The sequence below is a fragment of the Periplaneta americana genome, chromosome 3 (genome assembly GCF_040183065.1).
Source record: "Periplaneta americana isolate PAMFEO1 chromosome 3, P.americana_PAMFEO1_priV1, whole genome shotgun sequence".
Taxonomy (NCBI): Eukaryota; Metazoa; Arthropoda; class Insecta; order Blattodea; family Blattidae; genus Periplaneta; species Periplaneta americana.
Window position 1 is genome coordinate 129,504,839 of NC_091119.1, and position 21,641 is coordinate 129,526,479.

Below are 21,641 nucleotides of genomic sequence, written 5' to 3' on the forward strand. Positions count from 1 at the left end.
AATGTGACAAGGTTAGGTTAGGTGAGGGGGATAGTCAAGTGACAGAAGACCGAGGAATGAGGCAAGGTTAGAGTGGGTTTAATTAGGGGATAGACACGTGACAGGAGACGAGACTATGAGAAGGTTAGAGTGGGTTAGTTGGGAGGATAGCTAGTGACAGGAAATCAGACTGTACAGTAATTTTAAGACAAAGACATAATTAGGTGAATCTTACAGGAGCGTGATTGCTCTTTCAATTATTTTATTTGATACATAATGCTAGAGGGATGAATTTCTGATAATGTCATACAATGCCTTGCAAAATCTCCATTTTCTTTTCTCAAACTGAAACCTCACTCACACATTTTGTTTAACCACGGCTAAATGGGTTTATTCCTTTGCTAGTGATGTTTCTGATTGACCAAGTTCCTTATGACATTTTTGTTTCCTAAAGTTGATAAACAATATGATTGATCAATGCACCACTGTATTTGGTGAAAGACCAGGTATTTTCTCTATGCCAAAATTAAAATGGGAATGTGATCAAAATTATACACTTACTTAACGCTTTGGCGAACATTGTCCCGAAATATGATTCCACTGATTTAAATGATAGTCCCTGAATTACATCATATTTCTCTTTTATTTCGCTGTGATAACTTGCTATAATATCTTACTTAATTTCTATATTGTTTTAGTGCATTCAAAACACTGCGGTTCTCTGTAAACCTTGCAGTTGACTAGTGTAGTAAATTATTTAATAATATGTCACGAATTTTACTATAAACATTTCAATTGTCTTTTGTTTCATATGGCTCGGTATGACCCGTGATTATTGGCAAGCATAGCCAGCATTATTCTAAGGTCTGCTTTATCCAGTTATTACAAATGTTTAGTAGTGCCCAGTTACTGTCCGCTAAATGCAACAATGAAATAAAAGAGACAGTATTATTATAAGTAATAGAAATGCTAAAACTTCAAAATCTCCAAATTATGATATCGAAACAGTAACTTCATTCAGTCACAAGCAGAATTCTTCTCCGGAAATTGTATTCCTGAAATAAAATGCCCAGTGCTCACTGAAAGTTGGGAAAATAACGAAAATTTTTATTGTAATTGAAAAATAAACGACAAAAAGGCAGTTATACAAGAACTCAAATGCTTCCATTAAAGGTAAAGGAAATATTAATGGAAATAATTTAATGCAGAACAAAATTCCACAAGCAACTATTAATGCAGGGTTAAAAAAACATGTGCCACCATAAATCCAACTTAATCTCATTGGGATTTTGGCTTTCAGCACGAAAAGTCAATGCTCTTTATGTCTGGTTAATGATTAAATATACATTATATTACTTACGCGTACTTCTAGCTGCTTGAGATACAACACATTAACCAGAGATCTCAAACCGGAAGTGTTGTTAGGATGGCAGAAGTGAAGTAAACCAGGCCAGGATCGCAGGACAGACAGTAAGGCAATCCTGCTGCAATGGAACTGAACTTCACGTTCTTCCCTGGTAAAATAAAAGAGTTTACATCATGTTCTGCAGGACAGTCATTCAAGCAGGTAAGTCAAAAGTTTCTTTTGAATGCTATTCTGATTTTAGATAAGTATCAAATCCTATTCCATCATCAAGAAGGTATTCCTTTGCAATCTGTATGTAAACTTTCGAACCCCCTCAATTTTCTTCTTCTCATATTTTACCTCTTAATGACACTTACTTTCTTGCATTTAATTATTAGGTTATAATTGTTTGTCTCTTTTGATATAGAACTGTGAGTTTCACCTCACGAGGTCCAATGGGGGTAACTTGGGAATTGACAGTCACATAAAAATGCAACTGTCTCATTTGTTCTTCTTGTCTTCCCCTTGTTATTGTCTTCACTTTGTTCTCCTTGTATTCCTCTTGTTCTCCTTGTACAATAATAATAATAATAATAATAAAAATAATAGGTTTACTATGCTCCATATCTTTTTATAGAACTACATATAGTTAGTACGAGAAATGAAACAAGGAAAATACAAGGAGAACAAGACAATGTAAACAAGGGAGTACAAGGAGAACAAGGGAAATGCAAGGAGAACAAAGTGAAAATCTTGAAATAAATTTGTGCAGCTTCACAATACTTTCTCTAATGAGAAAAAAACATTAACTATTAACACATTTCTGCTTCCTCTAAACTGAAGTTGCTCTAAAGCTACTGTTTTGCTACGACGATCTTTGTTGAATGAACATCGCTGACGATTGAAATCGCCAGCAGTCATCGTCAAAGAGTGGTTTCTTTACCGGCGAACTTCGTAGGTGGATAGTTTATTGTTTTATATAGTTGACCATGTCTGATCAGCTGATAAGTGGATGACAATATGATAACGTTATAATATAAGTTTTGCCTTGAAAAACAAGTACGGATCTTTTAAGTAGTTAATGTCATGTTTAGAAATAGATATACAGAGGGGTCTTTTAATTAATTGATATTAAGACATCTTGATAATGAACACACCAATTTTAAGGAATATTTCAGACTTTCTCCCGAACAATTTCATTTTGTTTTAAGTTCAACTGAAAATGATATTGTAAAATTACCCACAAAATTTATTCACAAACCAATCAATCCAGCTGAAAGATAAGCATAACTTTAAGGTAAAAACCAATTATATAAAAACTTTATTTTTCCTTTTTACAATTTTATTTTTTTCATTTAGGAGCATTTATTTAGGAAATAATGTTACAAATAAAAAAAATAATGTGAAAAGGAGGTTGTTGCATTTCTCTCCTTTGCTCGGAATTCCACTTCACTTACTATTTCACACTCAAACTTTGCTTCAGTAGCTAAATCTGCCGCATCGTGTGTGTCCTTCAATTATGAATCACTTTACTCAATTGTATTAACAGTTCTGGTTGTTGCAAAATATAGATTTGTTATTGTTTACATTGGTTCTTCTTTTTGGCTCATGTCGAACAGGGATTTGTGTTTAATCAATTAATATCTCATCTTCATTAGTAGAGAAATTGCAGAAAGATTTCTGTTTTACCGCCATTATGGTATGTATGATGTATAAATCACATGTTATTAAATGATTTAATTCATGAACTTGTAATTTTACAATTGGTTTCTCAGCAATGATCGCCAGGTTTTTGCCTCCAAGGCAAACGCCGATGATGTTTGCCGAGCCCAGCGACGTTCGTTGACATTCATCGCCATAAAGAAACCATGCACATTCAAATCAACAGGACAGAATCCCAGCGAAGATCGCCGTAACCAAACCGTAGCTTAAGACAGAGTATGTCATCACAAGTAAGCAAAAAATGAGAGTGCAATACTTACTTACAAGTGGTGTTTAAGGACCCAGAGGTTCATTGCTGCCCTTACATAAGCCCGCCATTGGTCCCTATCCTGTGCAAGATTAATCCACTCTCTATCATCATATCCCACCTCCCTCAAATCCATTTTAATATTATCCTCCCATCTATGTCTCGGTCTCCCCAAAGGTCTTTTTCCCTCTGGCCTCCCAACTAACACTCTACATGCATTTCTGGATTCGCCCATACATGCTACATGCCCTGCCCATCTCAAACGTCTGCATTTAATGTTCCTAATTATGTCAGGTCACGAATACAATGTGTGCAGTTCTGCGTTGTGTAACTTTCTCCATTCTCCTGTAACTTCATCCCTCTTAGCCCCAAATATTTTCCTAAGAACCTTATTCTCAAACACTCTTAATCTCTATTCTTCTCTCAAAGTGAGAGTCCAAGTTTCACAACATACAGAACAACCAGTAATATAACTGTTTTATAAACTCTAACTTTAAGATTTTTTGACAGCAGACTAGATGACAAAAGCTTCTCAACCGAATAATAACACACATTTCCCATATTCATTCTGCGTTTAATTTCCTCCCGAGTGTCATTTATATTTGTTACTGTTGCTCCAAGATATTTGAATTTTTCCACCTCTTCGAAAGATAAATCTCCAATTTTTATATTTCCATATCCTACAATATTCTGGTCACAAGACATGATCATATACTTCGTCTTTTCAGGGTTTACTTCCAAACCTATCGCTTTACTTGATTCAAGTAAAATTTCCGTGTAAAATGAGAGTGCAATGCAAGATAATAATACTAAGTTTTGTCACTCAGATTTGAGGTATGAAGGCTATCATACTTGCCTGGTACGATCACTATTCTGAAAGTCACAGTATGGTGCTGCAAGAGACTGGAGGCAGATTCCTGTCTGGCTTCTTGTTCCAGGGTTGTTCAGCAAGTACAGCAACACACCACAAAGTGATTCAGCAATGCGAGGCATTTGACAGTCCAAAAGGTTGCGTATCACTGCACTGACGCCACCACACGAAATAAAAGTATCAGGATTCAAAACACCTGCAAGTAGTTCATTGAAAAGACTAAAAAAACAGAGATCATGGAGTAAATACTACACTTTCCTCATTCCTTAACATATTACATTATAATAAGAGTAGGAGTAGCAGCAATAATGATGATGATGATGATGATGATAAGTCGTCATCATCAATTCATCATCCAGCATGTTTCACCTCTTAAGGAAAAACAGGCTAACAATAAATGTTAACAAGCAAATAGATGACAGGCCACGCTATACACAATATGTATCTGTGTGGAGACATGTCGTGTACTAGGGTGAGTGTATGTGTAAATGTTCATGTAAATGTAATGTAGGAAATGGGTGAGGAGGAGGAGGAGGAGGAGGATGATGATGATGATGATGATGATGACGACGATGAAAAATGAAAATGAGAAAGGGAGATGAGGAAACTCGATGCCTGCACATAACCTACTCTTGTCGAATAACACCAAGGCAACTCCCAGGCTTAATGTCACATCCAACAGACGAATCACTATCAATAATGACATATGCCTTCTCTTCATATGCACTGCAGAGAGATTTGGAATTTAACCCAGGCATATTGGTGCACAATCTAGTCATCAGAAGTTGTGCACCACCACCCCTCCTAGTCCAGAGGTAGAAATTTTACACGAAAATTTTTTACTCTGCCGGGAACTGAACCCAGGCTGCTAGTCTTGTCATCAGAAGTTGTGCACCGCCACCTCTCCTAGTCCAGAGGTAGAAATTTTACACGAAAATTTTTTACTCTGCCGGGAATCGAACTCAGGCTGTTAATTTGGAGGCAGACATGCTACCATACAGCTAACTCAGCAGACCATAAGAAAATGAAGCAAAATAAACAATATGAACTAGCTGAAAATATTGTTTTGTTATAAGAAAGAATGTGTAGCAGCAGCAGCAGCAGCAGCAGTAGTAGTAGAACAGCAATGTTAAGGTAGTCACATATCAATACTTTTGCTGTGCAACTTCTGCAGCTGCAAAAGTTGCGTGTCGTGTTAACACATAAGCCAAAAGTAGCGTGCTGCATGCTACTTTTCGTGCTGCGCAACCCGAGCGCTGCAAGAGTTGCAATTGGAGGCTGCGAGTCTGTTCACACACAAGGCACTACTTTTGCAGCTGCAGTCTTGCTGCAGGTTTCCAGCTCCGTGTTGACTTCTCAATATACATTTTACAGTTATGTTCGCATTACTATGAAACTCATATGATAGCTTACTTATCTATTATTTGCTTTTCTGTTCTAACTAGTATTCAGAAATTGGCATTATTTTTACTATAAAGCTATTAAAACGCCCATATACTTAAATGATAACCAACAGCATATTCACGTAATCAATGCTGGCAACCCTCCTGTTTGAAACTATGCTATGGAAAAATAAAAAAATGAATTACATTGTCAGCAAATATACTCAGACTGTATTGTACATTTAGTAACTGTTACAAATAATTTATTTTCATCCCATCTAACATTAAAATATATCCAAACAATAAAAGTATCATTGACGCATTTGGTTGGCAACACTGGTCGCAACTGCAGCAAAAGTTTCAATAAAACCGATATCAAAAATGCTGTGGCTGCAACCCTGAGAACTCTGTTCACATGTTGCTACTTCTAAGCTGTGCAGAGCATGAAAAAGTAGCAGGCAGCAGGTTCGGCAGCTGCTACTTTTCGGGTTGCACCGTTCTTCACACGTCGCAGTACGAGAGTTTCGCAGTTTTTTGTACTGCAATGCTGCAAAAATAGCGACATGTGACCGTATCTTTAGAATGCAAATAAGAGAAATGAGAGTACACTGCAAAAATATATCACCAACCACTGTTTCTGTCCACCATAAACTAAACTCCAACTGAACCAATCAAGATTCTTCGAACCTGGATTACCTTTTTCAATACCTACGCAGTCAAATCAGACTTACATATTTCAGCAAGTGTTGCTAAGCAAGACCGCAGCAATCTGTCTTTCTCTTCAGCTGCACCATTGGCTAAGGAGACCAGTGAGCGTGCCAATGAAATGGGAAATTCTTTAGGAGCAAGAACAAGCATACGACGAATTAGTCGCAGGGCTTGAACACGCTCCACATCATTTTTCAGCATTAAGTCCAGACTTCTGCAAATCAACAAACACAAACTTCATTATACAGATATTGCATTTTAGGTTCTGAAGCGATGAAACAGAAATAATTTTATGGGCAAAAGGAGAATGCACAGTAGAGGCAGCAAGTGAAGTGCTGACACACTCCATGGGGCTGCGTAACACACCGATAGGGAATCCCTGCAGTAACCTATAAAATGAAAGAAACTCTTGTTTAGCAGTCCACTTAGATTTGTGACAAGGTTAGAGTGGTTATCAGAGGAGAAAAATTCGCTCTGGCGGTGAGAATCGAACCCGGGTCCTTGGTTCTATGTACTAAGCACTCTAACCACTGAGCTATGCTGAAGTCCAATCCACAGCACCGGATCGAATCCCTCTCCTCTACTGTTTTTCCCATTTGTGGCCTTACTCCATGTTCGACATACATGTTGACACACATTAAGTCAACTGCCATTATACAAAGAGCGCACTCAATCAAGTGACTTAGTGGCCAGGATTCCACAGTATATTATGCACTGTTGGGTGAAGAATCTACATAAAGATTAATTTTTATCCTACTCTAATAACCACTGTTACCATAGCAGATTAATTCTGTAGGACCAAAAATTAATCTTTACGTAGATACAAGGTTAGAGTGAGTTTTCTGAGGGGTTAGTCTGTGACATAGTCCTGAGGTCTGTGGTACGTAGTCCTCAGATTTGTGACTGATAGCCCAGAAGTCTGTGACAGTTTCGCTGTGATGGATAATACTGAGGTTTGTAACAGCCAAAATTCACTTAGCCTCCTATCAAACAGAGTACTGGGTCTTTCCCAAAAGTAAAAAATGGTTGGAGCATGGTGCTGGTCATTCTAGAGCTGAGGTCAAGAAAGCATTGATCTCTACCTCCATGTCCATCAAGTACTTTCATGGTATATGTAGGGGATACCTTTACTTTCTTTAGCTTTTCATATACACATATCTGAAAATGCAGCAAGGAACCAAATTACAGGCTATTGCAGTTTAGGATGAAATGTAGGAATTCCTTTCTATTGGATTGGTGCATAAGTTGGTAGTGTTTGTCTATAATTTCATTCATCTGCTGTCCATATTTCCATAGAAACCAAGTATTTATTTACGCTAAGAACTTATGCACTAATACAAATTCACTAGCATTTACACTATGAATTTATCTAAATATATAATTTGAACTGGTAACGTAAATTATGGGAAACCAGCTGAATGGATTTAATGAATGACCTGTCATTTTGAAGCTTGGCATCCAAGGATTTTCAGAAAAATAATAACTTCTAGTAAAGTGTTAGTTTTCCTACATAATTTTCCTATTTTCCAAAATCCAACTTTCGTCGGTTTTGAGAACTAATTGCATTTCAGAATAAAACAAAATACACACTACAATAAACAATAGGCTATTACACGAAGGCCATGACCTGCAGGATTGCCCACACATTTAGAGCTCAAATTCAATTGGTTATTAAAAACTTCAAGATTTACTAAAAATAATTTACAGGTCTGATTTGGCAGTGTGTAATTTTCTGAGTACAGCTGTGTATTGGATATTAAAATCTACAAAATTTGAGGTGGTTTGATGACATTATTACCATTAGAATTTAATTATTATTATAAGCAGGGAACGGATTTATATGGACTAAAAATATATGAAATATGTAAATATATATGTAGTTATTTTTACCAAAATGTGGAATTAAATATGGATTTTTACCAAAATATGGAATTAAATATGGACTTAAAATTATAAAAAAAATGACTATGTACGTTAAATATTGGTACATTTTAATCAAACTAAACAAAAAATATAATGGACGTACCTTATCTTCCAATGTAGTTTCAACAAAACACAATTTTTATTGTCTGTTACCATAACAATAGGTTACAAACATTTCTTTCAAGTGCTGAAAAGTGAATCTTCTTCTATTGTCTCTGAGGATAGATTTATACTGACTAAAAGAGCGTTCGACGTCACAAGAAGTAACTGGTACATAATTCAATTTCACAATGTCTGCTGGGGATAAGTCCAAGTTAATCTTCACTGTTGATTCACCACTCATCACAGCAACAACCTTTTGTAGTTCTTCATATCCAGGGTTTTTTGAAAGTACAGTGTCCACCTTAGCTCTTACTGCATCTGCAACTTTACCTCTACCACGATTCAGTTGTTCCACAGTACTATTTATAATTTCAAAACTTTCAGATAGTGAAAGGTGCCTATTTTGGAGACTTTTGAGCGTTTTTATGATGCATGAAAATGTATGCTGAATGTGAGCTAAGTCATTCTTCACACTTATGTCACAGGTAACTGTTTTCGCAGTATCAATTGAGACTGCATCTTCAGAGTCCAATGCAAGGAGAACATTGTTAATAGAGTCTATATGTTCGGCATAATATTCAACTGCTTCTAGCCATGTACCCCATCTAGTTAAAATTGGCTTTGGTGGCAATGGAATTTCAGGGTACATTTCTTTCAACACGTTAACTCTACTGGGAGCTTTGAGAAATACTTTTTTCACTGATGAAATCAACAAATCTACTTTAGGGAAATTGTCTCTGACCACTTCTGCCACACGATGAAATGCATGCGCCACACAAGTAAAATGAGTCAATTTAGGATATACAACAGATAATGCTTGTCCAGCTTTGACCATATAAGGGGCAGCATCGCTAATAAAGAATAACACATTATCGTACATAATACCCTTTGGCCACAGGATACCCATAGCTTCGTTGAACAGTTTAACTATAGTTTTGTTATTGCACTTTTCTAGAACATCACAATGTAAAAGAATTCGTTCAGAATATTGTTCACTTAACAAACCGATAACTACATTACCAACAAGTCTACCTTCTTTGTCGGGAGTCTCATCAATGGAAACCCAAATTGAACTATCTTTAATTTCATCTCTTATCTTCTGTATTGTCTCATCGTAGATGGATGGAGCATACGTCTTCCTAAGTGTTGACTCATCCGGGATTGTATGTTGAGTATATTTTTCAAGGAATTCCCTGAAGACCTTATTCTTTAGTTTGTAGAGAGGAATATCAGCAGAGATGAGAGAACGGCACAGGTCGATGTTAAACTCAGATCTTACATTCGATGTTGTTGGTTGTGTTAAAAACAATTGTCTCTGCTTGGAATTTAGTTGTTTGTTGGCCTGATGTTTACTAGTTGTAATGTGTTGTTGCACCAGGAACTTTTGTGTAGATGATACTGCACACTGACACAAATTACAAAATAATATTTTATTGTCAGTTGATAAACCATCTTCTTTAAATTCTGAAATGTAACTTGTTAGTTTTGATTTTAAATTGACTGAATGACGTACTTTTGGCATATTTACCGTCTTTATAGTATGATTTACAAAACTGAACCTATGTGTACTCTGACTGGTATTTAACTGTTGAGCTGCACAACTGAAGTCTGTTAAAAATTTTAAATTAAATTAATACAGTTTTGTAACTTACTTTCCCATTGTTGATAGGACTGCTAATTTTCAAATAACTCTGATGTTAAAGGGATTACTGAACATGTGTTTAAATCTCTATTGTTGAAATGTATTTTTAAAAGTTAATGGAATTTTGTTTTGTTTTATTGTTAAACCTAATATAATATGGACTGTTTTATATGAAATATGGAAAATATATGGAAATTAACGAAAATATGTACTAAACTCTAAAATATGGAAAAATATGGAAAATAAAAGTAGGATTTTTCAACCCTACACATTGTGAAACATAAAGATAATGCAAAATATAAATTATATTAGCTTTATAAGTAAATATGTATTTACATATAAATCCTTTCCCTGATTATAAGTTATGCCATGATGTGACTATTTTTCATTAATTATACATGTTAATTTTATATTCATGATATGAAAGTGAAACGTTTTGGGGTTATGTAAGTATATGTACAGAATATCTTAAATTAGATCTTCATTTCTGTAATTTACTGAATATATAGTATATATATATATAAAACTACAAAACTTACGTAAGATAATAATATTGTTATTAAAATTCAAACATTTTTATAGTTATTAATCAAGTGGGGTTGAGTCTTTTTCATATACTTAATGGCGGTTTGGTGTAGATATTTATATGCGTCATTCCCTTCAGTATTGGCTCGAGAGAGCGCAAAAATTACAGTTCCTAAGAAAAGACCAAAAGGTATTACTTACTGATAAAATAAGAGGCCTAGAAAATTTTGATTGTTTCAACAAGATCTCTTAGCAGGATAAAATGATTTTTCCCTCTACATTTCAAGCTCTATATGCAGCAGCTATACCAGGATGCTATGTCTATTGTTCGAAAGCATAGCAAACCTGACATTTTTTTAACTTTCGCCTACAATTCACAACGACCTGAAATAGCTATTGCTTTATTCCCACATGAAAACCCACTGATCGTCCTGACACTGTTACTTGCGTTTTCGTGATGAAACTCAAAAACTGAAGGTGGATAGTTTCATGAAAAAGTATTTGGCATAAAAAACATTCAGAGGGAGTATGTTTCATTATTATGGAAGCAAATAACTTTCAAAATGTCTGATATTCTTAATTGAAAATAAACCTTAAAAATGTTTATTTGAATATCTAATGAACTTACTTTGCATCATTTGCTGCACAAGCCACTAGTAATATACTAAAACACTAATAGATACATTGTAAGCACATACACACACTGAAATAAAGTTTAATATACTATAATAATTAAGTACTAAATACAAATTGCACAAGCTCTAATCCTAAACTGTTCTCTGCATTGCTACACTATGGTGTACCAGGCCGAAATATTTGTTATTTTGGCCTGTGCATACTATTTATTAGAAAGCCTTGGCTTAAGGGCCGGATTTGTATCTGCTCTGATAGCCAGGCAGCTTTAAAGGCATTATGTGCAGTCAAAACATTGTCCAAATTGATACGGCAATGCCAGAGGACACAATCTTCTCTGTTCCTGATGCCCTGTATCGCTGTGTTGGATACCACAGCATACAGGGATCAGAGGTAATGAAACTGCCGATAGATTGGTGAGGGATGGCTCTGCAAATACCTTTATGGAGCCAGAACCTGTCCTTGGTATCACTCCATGGAGGACTAGATGGGAAATCACGCAATGGATGATTCACCAGCATGGCACACTATAGAGAAATCTCACTAAGGCTAGGCAAGATCGAACATTGATAGAGGGTCAGTAGGATTCTCTTATCCTTTAACTGTGTAAGCTTAGTGCATAGTGACAAATGACCTCAGAATTAGCAGAATAAATAATAAATTTTTAAGATAAACGAGAAAATAGCCTTCATAAAACTAAATGGGCCGTTACACATTAACAAGTTCAAAAATTTAAATTTCTGTTCAGAGTCAAAATTAGATGGGAAAAGAAGCTAAAGGAATTATGTGAAGACAAATTATAATATGAGAGAATCCTTCACCCTACAAAAGCTATTAGTTAAGTACAGTAGTAACCAAATTAGCAACTTGTTAAATAGTTTAGTAAACAAGTGAAACGAATTATAATAATAGTAAAACATTTTCGTAATATAGCGAAGTGAGTTTATCATGATATTATTATTATTATTATTATTATTATTATTATTATTATTATTATTATTACTACTACTACTGCATTCGTATTGTGTGGTATAGTATAATACAGTAGATATGCAGTATTAAATAGTACTATATCTTATTAGCAGAGCTATAAAATTAGAAGTTCATGGGCTAGTGCTTGTGAAACTATATACTCTTTTCGCTGTAAGAAAAATCCTAATGTAAACACAAACACGTGGCTGTCATACCAGTGATTGGCTCCCAGTTGAAACATTCGCACAACGCAGGAAAATATAGTTCCATATTTGAAAATCATAACCTTGTATTATTTGAAAATAAAAATTGAATTCTAGTTATTAAATACAACGAAACATGTAATTTCACTCATATGTAAACTGCTATGTAAAAGAAAAGTTACTTTTATATTTTGTTATTTACGTTGTAAGCGGATGAATACTAAGAGTAATACCAAGGTACTCTGTTCTTGTAATATGCTGACGTCACTTGAGCTTGTTCTCATAAGCACGTTTTAGTATGGTTTCTGCATACTCAATGTGTGTGTTATTAAACATAAGAGTGGAAATTCTCTCAAAACCGCAGAGAAACAAATAGTGTTTAATGTATATAGTAAGTTCCAACTAATAAATTATAAAGTAACAGTTTCCTAAGCACACGAATGCATAGTAGTGAGGTTAGGTCTACTATGATGACAAACGGGAAATGTTTAACATGAAACAGAATGTACAGGAGAGGGCGGGATCACTTACTGAGAATCTCTGGCATCAAATTGTGGCCACTTCAGTCACGTGCCATTTTTTACTGTACGATTATTCTTACAATGAAAGGATTACATATATTTGTATTTCATATGAGAATGACGAATTTGAACTAGAATGCATCAAATCCACCATGTCCAGATAAGATCGATGAAAAATAAATAAATAAAATAAACTGTGTACAGCTTAGAGATGTAGTGGGTCTATTAACAGGACATACACTCTAAGGAAACACCTGCATGTGATGGGAACGACTACAGACCCCACATGCAGGAAGTGTGGAAGAGAAGTGGAACCATCTGTCCACATTATTATGTGATTATGAGTCTTTGTACAATCAGACATGTCCTCTTGGGCTCTGATATGCTGGGACCAGAGCATAAAAGAAAGCAGACCCCAAAAGCAATCCTGGCCTTCAAGGAGACTTCAGGACTTGAGTAAATTTTCCAGTTATCTGGGGCACAAGGGCCCTCTTAAATGGCCTATGTGCAGGGGGCCGAAAGGGCCCAACCCATTTCATTCATTCATTCAATCCAAAAATGAATGTGCATTTCTCACAATGCTAACTAAATTATTAGTATACACACAATTTACATAGTTACATACATGAAATTATACTCACACAATTTATAAAAGAATGTGTATTAGTTCAAACTACAATTTTGTCATCTAGTCTACTGTCATAAAATCGGAAAGTTAGAATTTGTAAAACAATTATATTACCGGTTGTTCTGTATGATTGTGAAACTTGGACTCTCACTCTGAGAGAGGAACAGAGATTAAGGGTGTTTGAGAATAAGGTGCTTAGGAAAATATTTGGGGCTAAGAGGGATGAAGTTACAGGAGAATGAAGAACGTTATACAACTCAGAACTCCACGGATTGTATTCTTCACCTGACGTAATTAAGAACATTAAATGCAGACGTTTGAGATGGGCAGGGCATGTAGCACGTATGGTCAAACCCAGAAATGCATAGAGAGTGTTAATTGGAAGAGCGAAGAGAAAAAAAAACCTTTGGGGAGGCAGAGACGTAGATGGGAGGATAATATTAAAATGGATTTGAAGGGGATGGGATATGATGATAGAGAGTGGATTAATCTTGCACAGTATAGGACCGATGGTGGGCTTATGTGAGGGCGACAATGAACCTGCGAGTTCCTTAAAAGCCATTTGTAATGCAACAAGTGAAAAGTACAAGTAAGCTTCCTTAGAATAATAATAAAAAAAAACATTCCTTATTTGCAGCAAGGGGATGTGTCATTTAAAAACCACATACGACTGACATTCGGAAAAGAGAGTCAGAACAGCAGGTAAGAGCACAAATAAGCATAGACTACCATGAATCTGTTTTTCACACATTAAATCTCATTTTACAATTTTTTTTTTTTTAATATACTGGTACCAAATTTCTTACAGAGATGTCATTCTACCTTTTACATACTTAATGTAATTATATATAAGAACAAATTACAAGAGTGGATTTTTTTTTGTGGTTTGTGAGTTCTGAAATACACAAAGTATGAATATACCTGGATATAAGGCAAGGATAACGCAGCTTATTAAGTATCCTGACATCTTTTTCTTCCTTCAAAAGATACCTCACAGCTCGTAAAGCCGCTGCACGGACTTGGGAAGCCTCATGCACTAATGCCACTCGTAAACTGAAAAGAAAAGCATTATAACAATAATAAAATTTTAATTTGTGTAATTTCAAAACAAATAAAATACAGCATTAATACATATAAAGGGTGCGAGGGAAAAACAATGAATATCACAATTCTGTTAAGGTTGATGTCATTACCTAATTTAATGGATCACCACGAAATTTAGTGTTGTTCTTACGAAAACTGATAAAAAGGAGAATTACCATCATTAATATAGTAATCTTTTTCTTTATTTCTATAGAAACAGCAATACATCTTGCAGTTATACACTCAATTAGATTATCTAATCTTTAACAGCAATGTGACATTCATCATTTTTTCCCAATGCCCTTCATATGTAAAAGACACATTTGTGAATTTGACTGTAGCGGTCAAATCAATCTATAATTGAGGGCTTTGCCGGAAGAAAGGCAGATAGACCTATACGCCCTTCTTCGGGAAAACGATTTAAAATGTAGTGAATAATTATACTAGCGAAATTTTGTTTTGATTGTACTGTACATACCTGCAGGACAGGGTTGCGTGCGTGTATAACATTTTATTCAGGTGCGTTTTAAAATCTTAGATTGCATGTATCTCAATTCGCCATATTGACGTATACGCCCTTTTTTCAGCAAACCCCTCAATTACATCTACAGTAAGTTCCAACGTAACAGATTTTTAGGGGCAGAAGAACTCTTAAATATAGCTCCCTCCAAGGGGAAATAAAGTCGTAGTTTTCATGTTGGATATATATTATATTATACGCAGTACTTTGTTTTCTGCCGGAACGCGCCCGTTCCAGTACTTTTTTGTTTTATTTTCCATTACAGAATCGAAAAATGTGTTAATGTTTTTCTTGAACTCCACTTAACCTTGAAAGTCTTAAAGATGGACGAAAGGAGGTTAAAAACGACAAAATTCCCGTGCACTAGACAGTAATCATTTGCCTGTCTGCTTATGTTATATTCTACACAGAGTTCCACTAGCTTTTTCTTTAGAACAGCGTTTCTCAAACTTTTTTGAAGTGGGGACCACTTTTTAAAGCCAGAACAGTTTCACGGACCACCTTACTCTTGTTCCCTTCGAAAGCAAATTTATCATTTTCGTAGCATATTTTAATATCAGTATACCTATATTTTAAAATCGAATTAAGGTTCGGTAGTTTGGTCCTCTGTTATGAATTCCGGTGGTCCCTGGCTGAGTTACAGGCGCGGCGCCAGATGTGCAGGGAACAAATGTCGAGAAACACCACGTATATAGTGCTTTAAATCCCTCTTTTGTTGCTGAGAGTAGAGTGGGAAGTCGATAGATGGGTAGGATAATAAATGTCATAAAATGTCAGTACTGGGAGAAAAAGTGAAATTCGATTGTCATGTGTCATTTCCAAACTCTGAGATTTTAAGCTATAGTGTGAAACGCAGTTCGTTTGAATTTTATTTTTTCTTCTGTCTTTTTTGAAGGACCACAAGGGCAGACCTCGAGGACCACAGGTGGTCCGCGGACCATAGTTTGAGAAACACTGCTCTAGAAGAAAAGCACTGGTTATAGGCATACATGAAAAAAAAAATTCTGTCTTAACAAAGAGGAGTCCACTGCTGTGGAGTAATGCTTAGTATCCCTGATCGTGGAACAAGTGGGCCCAGGTTCAAATCCTGGTTGGGACAAGTTACCAGGTTTTTTCCGAGGTTTTCCCTCAACTCATTAAGAGCAAATGCTGGGTAACTTACGGTGATGGACCCCGAGCTCATTTCACTGGCATTATCACACGCATCTCATTCAGATGCTAGATAACCATAGCAGTTGATAAAGCATCGTAAAATAACCAATTAAAAACCAGAGAGGCGTTCAAGTAAAATTTACTGACAATTTTTGTCCATGTCCAAATTTAACTTTGCATATCTCTATCCCCCTCCCCTCTCTCTGTCCCATGAGAGTGTGTGTGTGTATGTATGTGTGTGTGTGCGTGCGTGCGTGCGCTTTTTGTGTGTGTGTGTGTGTGTGTGTGTGTGTGTGTGTGTTTGTGTGTGTTTTTTCTCTTAGACTGGCCTTCTTTGCAGATATATTTTTCGAACACTTGAACGCTTTGAATAATAGTTTGCAAGGTCAAGAAGTTAACATAATAGACAGAGATAAAATCGACGGATTTATGAGGAAACTTGATTTCTGGTCGATATCACTTGACAAAAAAACAATCTGAATTATTAAAGAACTCATGGAAAATTTAGCTATGTACCACTTGCTATGACAAATACTTCTTGTTCTTGCAGGCATGCAATTAAGCTTACACAATTTTAGACAACAGATTTTTTTTTAATTTTCTGGAAGAACCTTGAAACAATTATTACAGTAACAGAAGAATACAGAATCCATTTTTAGACAGCTGAAATTCCAAATATTAAGAAAAGTCACAGTGAAATATGGTTTTACTGACGAAATTTGAAACTATACCTTCTTTCATAGAGCATATAGGCCTATCAGTTTTAGATCAAAATAATGCAAGAATAATTCGAGCTTGCATAAAAAAACTCAAACTTTTGGTAACATTTGCAGCCCCATAGGCTATTTATGAAAAATAAGTTTCCCACTTACAACTAACACTAAACAAAAACGAAGACTCTCCTTGGAATTCAAATAACACTGTGTGTATATGTGTGTGTATCGAATACAGAGTTCAGATTTTAAAAGCTACGTCCTGAAAAACAGACATTTATGACATTTTTTTTAATTTGTAACTTCTGAAATTTTTATTTTTACGTTCTACATTACATTGTTTATGTTTAAGTTTCTAAATGCAAAATAATGTATGTTACTAAGGTGTTTCTTGTTTTATTTTGTAAGTCATCTCATGACCTGCCTCAGGTCTTTACACGTCCCCCTAGGGAATCGCGATCCTCACTTTGGGAACCACTGCCTTAAGTTATTGTATGGCATCAAAGAAAAAAAGAACTGACATAAGCCTATTGGTGAATAATTTTAATTGTATTTTATTTGTTATTAAAAACTGCCATATCATGAAATGTACAAACCATATTAAATACAGTTAAACTAGAGTCAACATGTATTATTCCATCACTTTCCTGTTACTTTGTCACAACCTTGAAATAACAGATAATATGCCACTACAGCACAGATGTACAGAGACCACCTTCACTTCAGCTAGATATCAGGGCAGCGGGCAGTCTCTACATTGCGAGAGGGCAATGGGATGACGACCTATGCTCTTTACCGTGGTCATCTGGAGACTAGCTGAAATCTACCATTCAAATGTCATTTACTTCAATATTAAATACTGTCACTGTTCAAAAAATAGTAGTCTTGAAAATGAAACGCTATAATAAAAATACTATTGATGGAATAAGTTAATCTATTTTTAAATAATGAATGCAATTTTTTACAAAAAAAGAACAGAAAGAATGTGAATGTAATAAAGGAAACAATTCGAAAGAATTATTTAGACCTACTCTTGTTTCTCCAAAGAACTATAACAATTTTTTCTTAATGTGTAGGGCCTAAGTGTATTTATACTTTCCTTAAACACAACATTTTTCTAAAAGCTTGTCAGATGTATTAAAACTGATATTATTAATTTAGAAATCTTCTCACTATTCGTGAGCTGCCACAAGGGACAAAGAGTACTTAACCATATAAATGTTTACAAGTTCAGTGAACCATTAATTTTGTTTTGACAATGAAACTCCTACAAGTACATAGCTGCAAATACATTTTGTGATTGGTGGAAATATACCTAGTTTTAGAGAGACAAGTGTTACAAAAAAGTGAAGAATGCTAATGAACTTGGTTTCATTTCGAATATAGGTGATGCTTTTTTTATTTTAGTAGGTTATTTTACAACGCTTTATCAACATCTAAGGTTATTTAGCGTCTGAATGAGATGGTGATAATGCCGGTGAAATGAGTCCAGGGTCCAACACAGAAAGTTACCCAGCATTTGCTCATATTGGGTTGAGGGAAAACCCCAGAAAAAACCTCAACCAGGTAACTTGCTCCGACCGGGAATATACATAGGTGATGCTTCAGGAGAACAATTGATCCTTTCAATGCAGCTAAAGTTACAATCGGAATAATAGATGTAGGTATTCCAAGCCTCTTAAACACATCTTTCGTGAAGAGAGTAGCGGTACCTCTTGCTCCAACCAGAAGTCCGATTATTTCAAACTCTTCTAGCTGGTACTTTTGGAGGTAATATGGAATGGTAGGATTGTAGATATTCTTTTTTTCCTTATCCACTTCTGCTGGCTGTTCCTCATTTGTTTCGAAACGCACAGTGGGATCAATTATGAATCCAGATCTTGTACATTCCTTGAAAGCTATTATATCTATGTGCCGTGTACTGCCAGTGACAGAGAAACCATGTACTTTTTCAAAGGTGTTGTAATCAGCATCTTTAAGGGCAGTGGCTATAATTGATCGTACTTGGTGGTGTCTAGCGTTTTGCAGATCTTCACTGGATCCTTAACAGCTTCAACTATTTTGAGCAATCATTCATTTTAAGTTCTCTCACTGCTACAAACATTCCTCTCTCGGTAAGAAGTTCTGGTGTGGATCTTCTGAGTAATATAAACAGACGCATAGAGTTTAATAAGCAACTCTTTCAGCATTACTTCTTTTTCGTGCAGCATTATAACGGAAAAGTATCAATTTTAGTTTACATAATTACTATACTAAGAAAAGAAGTTCCTTAAGGAAATATTTCGTTTGCATGCGTCGAAACTGGATCCTCTTTAACAACATTTCATCATAAAATGCATTATAAGCTACGTTTTTTTTTTCTTTTTTTTTTACATTAGTACCTATATGATATAAATGCCAAAAGCAAACTGAATTAAAAAATTTAATGGCAATAAGTTTCCATACATACCGTAATAGTAGTATTAACTTACAATTAACATAGCCGACAAAAATTACAAACACGATTTTATCATTATTTTACTCCTAAAAACCTAATCTATCATGTCTAATAAACATAACATGTAAACCTATTTGGAGGCTAAACAGCCTATAAGGAACTTACTTTCCACGATGGCAGCAAAATTATTTAGAACAAATCAGTACCTACATTACAAGCATCTTGTAATAACCAAAGACCATTGGGCACAAGAACGGTTAAAAATTAACATGAAGCATTAAACTTCAGAAGCTGCTAATAAGGTATTTTTTTTTTACTTTGTTATTTAACGACGTTGTATCAACTACTAGGTTATTTAGCGTCGATAGAATTGGTGATAATGAAATAGTATTTGGCGAGATGAGGGCAAGAATTCGCCATAGATTACCTGGCATTCGCCTTACGATTGGGGAAAACCTCAGAAAAATCAAGAAGGTAATCAGCCTAAGCGGGAATCGAACCCACACCCGAACGCAACTCCGGAACAGCAGGCTAACATGGTACTAGCAGCGGTAATTCTTCATAAGACGTGAACCAAAGGAAGCACAATTTATTTAATTATTGCCTTTTTTGAGGTCTATACACTAATACACGTGTTTTACTTTCTCTCACTTGCAAGCACTTTCAACATAATAGAAAAATAGCTATTTGTATGTTCTTATGCACGGCTGTAGATATAGGCCTACTATATTGACTGCAGAACATTCTCTCATTCCTTCCCTTCAAGATTCTTCCCTCCCTGAACTTCATTTAACACATCACGAACGCAAACATCTCCATTCAAATCAAACAGAAGACTGCATAATTCACTTTACAGACGAATTACTGGAGAATCCAAAGATTTCAGTTCACATACGCTGATTCGTTTACTTTCACACAATTAAGCAATCCTAGATGATACCGACCCATGTCATTATTCTCAATGGACTTTATCACGAAAGTTATCCCTTCTTCTTACCATCCATAATCATTACATCATTCCCTTTCATTGAATCTCCTCTGGACTTCTCGAGACGACATCATAAAACCTCAGTTTCCCTTCCTCATCGACCAAATGCTTCCGGTGGGGGCATGTGCGACGGTGATTCACGTGAAAAATACTCCTGCACCAATTCCCAAATACTTCGGAAACTTGAGAAAAAAAATCCAGTCCATAGAAAGGCAGATAAACAAGTAGGATAGGCCTACAATGATAACACACTATCACGAAATACATTTTGTGTAGCATCAACATTATTATTTCGTACAATCAAATCCAGATAAATAAGGGAGGCGTTTAGCAATATTGTAGTAACACAGATAGGCTTATTAGACCACAAGTATATTAATATAGGCTACGGTAGCTTGGATAACACAAAAGGTTTTAGTTTAATGGACTTAAAAGTTGAAATAATATAATCAAATGAAAATGACTCACCAGCTTTGTAATTCTTCCACACTATATCCAAGTGCCCCAATCCCACCTTCCGATTTCGTAACCAATTTGACAAATGCACTTAGGTAACTAAATCGCTTCCCTTCAGTCAATCCTTGTTTCTTGCATATATTTGATAGAATTTCGCGTGCAGTTTCATTTGGACCTGTAACAAAGTGACCGAAGTTTCTTACCATTTACTTCTTTACAATATATTTCTTACGATAGGATAAAGGTTCTTATTTGTATTGCATACTTTAACACAACACAGACCTACCCTTCGAAAAATCGACTTGTGCTTCGTCTTCGCTGTCATGCCGACCTGTAAGAGCAAACATATCTTCATAAAGTGTTCAACAATATCATTACGCACATTACTGTTTTAAAATATTAATTAAATCATCTTACTACGTATTGAACGTCCTGAACGCAAGGTTCTACCCCTAAACATCCAACTTGCCATCGCCATATTCCTGACCGTTGCTTACGTTGATTGCGCAACGAAAACTAACTCTACATTGTATCCCTGATCTAGGATTGTGAGTATGATCTGTGAATTAGTACTGTCCGTAAAAATGCTTAGTAATTTAAGCCACTATAGCGATCATATTTCCTTTAATAATATAATGACATAAGTAATACTTTATAGCATTCGTTAGCCATAATAATAATTACAGTTGATTTTTAATGTAAACATAATTTTTATATATAGGAGACATCTCTTGACATTACATCTGTACTTTCACAATTCTGTTTCATCGATCATAGAACTGGCCTAGGAGCAAAGTGAATGTATAAAATAATTCTGAATAAAAATATGGTAACACGTGAATACAGTTAATATCAGTTAATGACGAATGCCTTACTGATACTTAATGCT

At 35.4% G+C, this 21,641-nt stretch overlaps 1 protein-coding gene across 2 annotated transcripts in view; it reads right to left on the reverse strand.

Annotated features, from left to right (window-relative positions):
• Positions 1-21,324, reverse strand: part of rictor (rapamycin-insensitive companion of Tor) — a 68,029-nt gene extending 46,705 nt beyond the window's left edge. Inside the window, exons 1-7 of one of the 2 annotated variants that reach the window (XM_069821570.1) lie at positions 21,170-21,324; positions 21,039-21,083; positions 20,765-20,927; positions 14,325-14,456; positions 6,278-6,468; positions 4,150-4,360; positions 1,340-1,493 (exon numbers count right to left, since the gene is read on the reverse strand). In XM_069821570.1, the coding sequence (XP_069677671.1) occupies positions 1,340-1,493; positions 4,150-4,360; positions 6,278-6,468; positions 14,325-14,456; positions 20,765-20,927; positions 21,039-21,083; positions 21,170-21,230 (957 nt within the window). In that variant the 5' untranslated portion in view covers positions 21,231-21,324. Of the gene's footprint in view, positions 1-1,339; positions 1,494-4,149; positions 4,361-6,277; positions 6,469-14,324; positions 14,457-20,764; positions 20,928-21,034; positions 21,084-21,169 lie in introns of both variants that reach the window. The other variant, XM_069821571.1, reaches the window with a different exon arrangement.
• Positions 21,325-21,641: the final 317 nt, after the last annotated feature.